This window comes from Osmerus mordax, chromosome 3 (assembly GCF_038355195.1).
Source record: "Osmerus mordax isolate fOsmMor3 chromosome 3, fOsmMor3.pri, whole genome shotgun sequence".
Classification (NCBI taxonomy): domain Eukaryota; kingdom Metazoa; phylum Chordata; class Actinopteri; order Osmeriformes; family Osmeridae; genus Osmerus; species Osmerus mordax.
The window spans coordinates 14805232-14811231 of NC_090052.1; the positions used below are offsets into that span (position 1 = coordinate 14805232).

The 6000-nt window shown below is 45.4% G+C and overlaps 1 protein-coding gene across 5 annotated transcripts in view; it reads left to right on the plus strand.

Annotated features, from left to right (window-relative positions):
• Positions 1-958, plus strand: part of LOC136940600 (septin-9-like) — a 60370-nt gene extending 59412 nt beyond the window's left edge. For all 5 annotated transcript variants that reach the window (XM_067232798.1, XM_067232801.1, XM_067232799.1 and 2 more), the window contains 2 exons: positions 43-94; positions 227-958. In XM_067232798.1, coding sequence (XP_067088899.1) covers positions 43-94; positions 227-371 — 197 coding nt within the window. In that variant the 3' untranslated portion in view covers positions 372-958. The remainder of the gene's footprint in view (positions 1-42; positions 95-226) is intronic.
• Positions 959-6000: the final 5042 nt, after the last annotated feature.

Genomic DNA, 6000 nt, shown 5'->3' on the forward strand with positions numbered 1-6000 from the left:
TAGTTTTGACTGCCACCCTTCTGGTCTCTTTCCTCCCTGCAGTTGAGAACATAGCTCACTGTGAGTTTGCTTACCTGCGAGACCTGCTCATCAGGTGAGTGACAAACACACGGCTCTGACTTTGACTGATAATCTTGAGTCCTCTTTTCCTATCCGGACAAGTGTGTGTAACTGCTTGTGTGGGGTGCGTAACTGTGTGTGTAACTGGTTGCATGTGTCACCTCAGGAGCCACATGCAGAACATCAAGGACATCACCAGCAGCATCCACTACGAGGTGTATCGCGTCCGCCGCCTCAACGAGAACAACACGGCCGCCCACGGCCACGCCAACGGCGTGCCAGAGCATCACCTGACCTCCCACGAGATGTAGGGCCCCGAGAGCCCCTCCCTCCCCGCCCCCTCATCTCACCAGCCTTCACTTCCTTCTGAGGGAGCCCCTCCCCCAGAAAACCACAGCCCTATCACAGGAACGGGAGGGAGGGAGGAAAGCCCACGACAAGCGAAAAGCAGACACGTGGACTGTCGATGCCCATGCACACTCTTCCACCTAGAGCTCCATAGAGAGAACAGGTCTTAGATGGTCACCAATAACTACAAATCCCTAGGTTCCTTTGCCCTCCAGTCTACCTGTGTTTCCAGTTGTTCTCTCTTCTTTGTGTCAGTTTTGGGCAGGACGTGTCAGTTTTGACGGCAGCACGTCCTGTCAAACCGGCCAGGCCTGTGTCTGATGCACCTAACAGTGATGGTTGTATGTTAGAATAGTTCAGTAATACTCTCAAACTCATTGTTAATGTACTAGCCAGACCCAACACCACTTAGCCAGGCAATATGTTTTGTCAGTTTGACCTTCCCTGTGTGACGCACGTGCATATTGTTGAAGTCCCACTTTCATTAGTTAGCCAACAAATTCTTTTGGACAATGGAGACACAGTCACACAGCAATGTTCCAGTCAGATGAGGGGGGGTGGGTGGGGGGGTGGGTTAGAGGTGGAGGGGGTTTAGAGACACTTCTCTGGGATGACTTTCACACCAGCGATGAGCCTAAACTGGATGTTGGGCTGACCACACGCAGTAATACAAGCCCCATGTCCTAGTGGCTGTTGTCGTTTTTATACCGCAGTTTCTTTGTTATATGAGTGATGTCAGTTGTATGGATTTCACATGCCTGCCCCACAGTGCCTTTTAAATTCCAAATAATAAATATGTGTTATAATAGAGATGCATTTAAAGAGTGGTTTAAAATGGTATTTATGCACAGTATAATGACAGTATGCCAGTCTGTACTAAGTGTGCGTACACCCTCACACACACACACACACACATCTAGTTATCCTAATAACGATTGTACCCGTGTGCCTTGGCCTTCAGTTTTAGCCTATTTATGAGACTGTCCCTAAGTGGGTTTTTAAAAACTGGAAGGAAGTCCAAGCATATTGTAGACTAAAGGATGGTTCTTAGTCTCATTATTGTGCACCCAGAGACATAATTCCCCACTTGTAATTCGTTCTCATGACTTGGACATACATCTCTTTCAGTGATATTTCTGTTCTTTTAAACAATTTATGATATTCAGACTTCAAATCTCACCACACTCTGTCTTGTGTATTCATTGTGATTAATTTTTTTTACCGGTATTGATAACAGAATTGCCTTTGATATCATGTTATTTTAAAGAAATAAAGATTAGTTGTAAATATTCATGTTTCTTTTTCATGAAATGTGTCTTACTTGATGCTGTATAAATGCAATTGCTGGAATGGAACATATACAATAGAACTATAGCTAAAATCCTCCCAAATTTCTAGAAATTCTCCACTATGCCTGTTCATAATAATCATTGATTATTATTCATGTCAGACATGGGAGCGTTTAATTGTATGGTCATTTAGCATTTTTACAACACGGCAGTGCCTGATGGTCCATAATTGCATACCTGAAGTTTAATGGCCTCAGCTACTTAGAGACCATGCTCTCTCCAACTGATAAACAGAAAAGGAGGACCTCAAAAGGTCAAGGAGGACCCCAAAAGGTCAAGGTTTGATCATTGGAGGTAGAGCACTTACACCTGATATTAGAGAGCAGTGGAGAAGAGATCGCTCAGAGGACAATTATAGCCATTCAAATCCTGTGAAGGTTTGTCAGAGCTAATATCTCTAGGCAAATAATTATTTACTTACACTATCATTTCATGGGCAGCATTGTGTGGAAATGACAGACCGAGTCAAACAATCTCTAAAACCAAGGGTTTTTGTCAAAATGGCATCTATGTACCCCGTCTCTCCTCAAAGCACACATCAGTCCCCGAACCCCCAAACACGCGCGCCCGCTGCCCCAACCACACCATGTCCCATCGCAGGTCGAGACCTGGAAGGGAGCAGAGCAGTAGCAGTCTCTTCCTCTCTTTCTCTCTCTCTCTCCTTCCTCTCTCTCTCCTTCCTCTCTCTCTCTTTCCTCTCTCTCTCTTTCCTTCCTCTCTCTCTGTATGTCTTTCCTCCCTCACGTCAAATCCCTCTCCTCTCCTGGCACTGTGACAAGCACTCAGACATGCAGGGGGAGGGGCCACCCCTTCGTATGCAAATTGCTCTGCCTTATGCAAATCAGCCAAGCTGTTAATTAAAAGGCAGGCGCCAGTTCAATTAGGGGGAGGGGTGGTCAGGGACAGGGCTGGTGGTGGTATTTGCAGGCATAAACGGGCTGGGTTCATGGCACGATGAAAGTTTCCGATCAATCGAATAGCGACGGTTTAGGACACACAGGAGAACAAAGGAATCCTGGGGGGGGGGGGGGGGGGGGGGGGATATTTGGGTGATGAGGGAATCTGATGTTTGAGGGGGATAGCTGGCGATAGCTTACATTGTGATGCTTTTAGTATGGGCGGACTCACCAGATGTCATACACATAGCGACAAAGCACCCGAGCAGAAGTAGAATAGAGAGAGAGAGAGAGAGAGAGAACGGGTCTTCGTTCCCCCCTATGTGATGGTCCTGCCTCAGGCTGATCAATGTGAGTAATTAAACCAATCAGGCGCTGCCGTTAGTGGCTCGCCGTTGCGTGGGAGGGGTTGGCGCAGCGTGTGTCTCTTCAAAAATGGATTGTGTGTGTGTGTAGGAGGCAGTAGAAAGGTAGAAAAGTGACAGTAAGGAGGTGTATGTTTCCATATTTCATATTTCTTATTACATTGTAGCTGAATGTTTGTGCTCTGTGTGAGATAGAACATACATGTGCTCTGTTTGGTCCCACTCAGCCGTGTGTGAGTCAGTCTGTGAGTCAAAGCTCTTCCAGTGTGAGGAGCCTTCACTTGCGGATATGAGCTTTGGGGTTTCACAGATGGGGGTGTAACAAGAGGTCCACCAGAAGATGGGTGTCCCTTCTATACTGTGATATATGAAGGGGTGAGGGGGGGGGGGGGGAGGGTAAGAGGAAGATGTGTCTCTGGTAATCATGGCAATGAGTGCCTAATTCCTCAATCAATCAGGAAGTGTCTATCAGTGATAAACTATCATCCAGGGAGCCACAGCCTCTACTGTAGCTGTTAATATATCCATCTTCTAATTAGCTACTGGGAGGTGAGGAGAGAAGAGAACTTGCTGGGTTAAAAGGATCAATTTTTGTCCTGGGGAGAACCAAGAGTCACCAGATTTGTACTCTACGGGTGTTGTACTGAATCTATAATCTACAATAGACAATATAACCCCCTACCACAGGAACAAGGTACTGCATGCTGCTGGTGGAGAAGTGATACTTCCAAAGGTGAACTTCTTTGGGAGAAAGAATATTATGTTTCTGTCTTTGTTTTGTGAAGAAATGAGAGAGTGTGTGTGTGAGTGATTGAGTGAATGTATGCATGCGAGAGAGAGAGTGTGTGTGTATGTGTGTGTGAGAGACTGTATGTGTGTGTGTGTGTGTTCTCCTTCCTCCTACCTCATACCCCCCCCCCCCCCCCCCCCCCCCCCCCGAGTAGCAGACTTCAGTAAGAGCAGTTGAAATTGAGGATTTAAGGATAGTCTTCTTCAACTGGGCGTGACTGGATGTGGGTTGTAAAAAGGTGTTCGAGTTATCTGGAGGGAGGATGGATGGAGTAGTTAATGAGTGTCTAGTGAGTCCGTCGTCCGTCTCTCTCCCTGCCAATGGTAGGAGCCTCTGTCAAATACTGCCAAACTGATGATGAGAAAGAATGAGAGAGAGGGGTAGAGAGAGAGAGGGATATCATCAAGGAATAAGAAATTAATTTTCCCCTTGGCTGCACAATGACTGGATTGTAGAGAGTTGTGATGGGAGGGATTTTAGAGAACACACACACACATACACTTGAAAACACACAAACACACATACACACACATGCTTGTATGGCCACCACATCCCACATCCTCCTCTGTTTGAAGCTGTCAGGATCATGTTCTGTCTCAATCTTCTTCCTTTCTGTACCACAGTTGTTCCCATCCTTGGTTTCTGAAGATGGACACACATGCATGCTCCCGCACTTACACACACACACCCAAACTCTCACAAACATACACAAACATGCATGCTCTCACGAACACACACACACACACACATCTATACTCTCATTAACACACACACTCAAACTCATACTGAGCCGCCCCCCTCCCTGTCTCTTCCACAGGCTATGGAACTGCTGTCAGGGTCTACGGAAAGGACACACACCAGCCACAACACACAGGCAGGTTGGTACCCACCAGCCACAACACACAGGCAGGTTGGTACATTTACATTTAGTCATTTAGCAGACGCTCTTATCCAGAGCGACTTACAGTAAGTACAGGGACATTCCCCCCGAAGCAAGTAGGGTGAAGTGCCTTGCCCAAGGACACAACATCATTTTGCACGGCTGGGAATCGAACTGGCAACCTTCAGATTACTAGCCCGACTCCCTCACCGCTCAGCCATCTGACCCCCCCATGTACCCACCAGCCACAACACACAGGCAGGTTGGTACCCACCAGCCACAACACTCAGGTGGGTTGACATGAGGTTGCATAATACCTCATAGTGTTGTCATTCTGTATGTGGTCTAACCGTGTTTCAAATGATCGGTGTCATGGTAACCAGTCAAATTAATTGGTTGACTGTCATTTGTCTACCAGTAACTTTTACGATATTGACATTCTGGGTATATTCTTCATCACTGATAAAGTAGGAATGTGTGTGTTTATGTGTAGGACATTAAGTTAATAAAGTATTCAAGGGGGACTAAAATTGTTTAAGCGTAGATACCTTATTACCATGTCACATACCAGCTGTGATTTCACTCTACTCCTGGGAAGAGAAGTGAGAGTAAAGGCTTTTAGCTTTTTGCAACTGTTTATAATACACCTGCGCCAAACTCTACTTACTCCCTGCCTCTCTTTCTCTTTCCCTCTGTTTATTTTTCTCCCACTCCCTTCCATTGGAGAGAGATAATATTGCTATGAAGCAGGTCCCTGTAGAGCTGCCAGATATTAACCAGTAAAGTCAGCCAATCATAGCCTGCAGAGAGATATGCTTTTTATTAAAAGGGAGGTTTATGAAGTCTCTGGGTGTGAATGTAATTCTGCCTCTCAGCTCAGTTCAAAACACTTTCTTGGAAACAAGAAATACTCAAATTACCAAACATAGTAAATATACTTAGGCTATACGATGTATAAAGCGCAAAATTATTTCAAATGTGTTAACATATTTTATCATTCGGTTATGAATGCAGGTTGCCTCAGATTTAGTTTCTGAAGATGAGTGAAGTGGCTCCTAGTCAGAATTCTGTTTTGGATAGGTTTGTTTCTATTTTCAATAATTGTACATGATTATTTTGAAGATATAGATTGCTAATGTTGGTGTACGAGTCTTATTGTAGCAGGAAGAATGTTTGCTCACCTCATTGCCTCTCTATAACCTGTATCTGTGTGGTCTGTGTAACTACATTTTACATTACATTTAGTCATTTAGCAGACACTCTTATCCAGAGCAACTTACAGTAAGTACAGGGACATTCCCCCGAGGCAAGC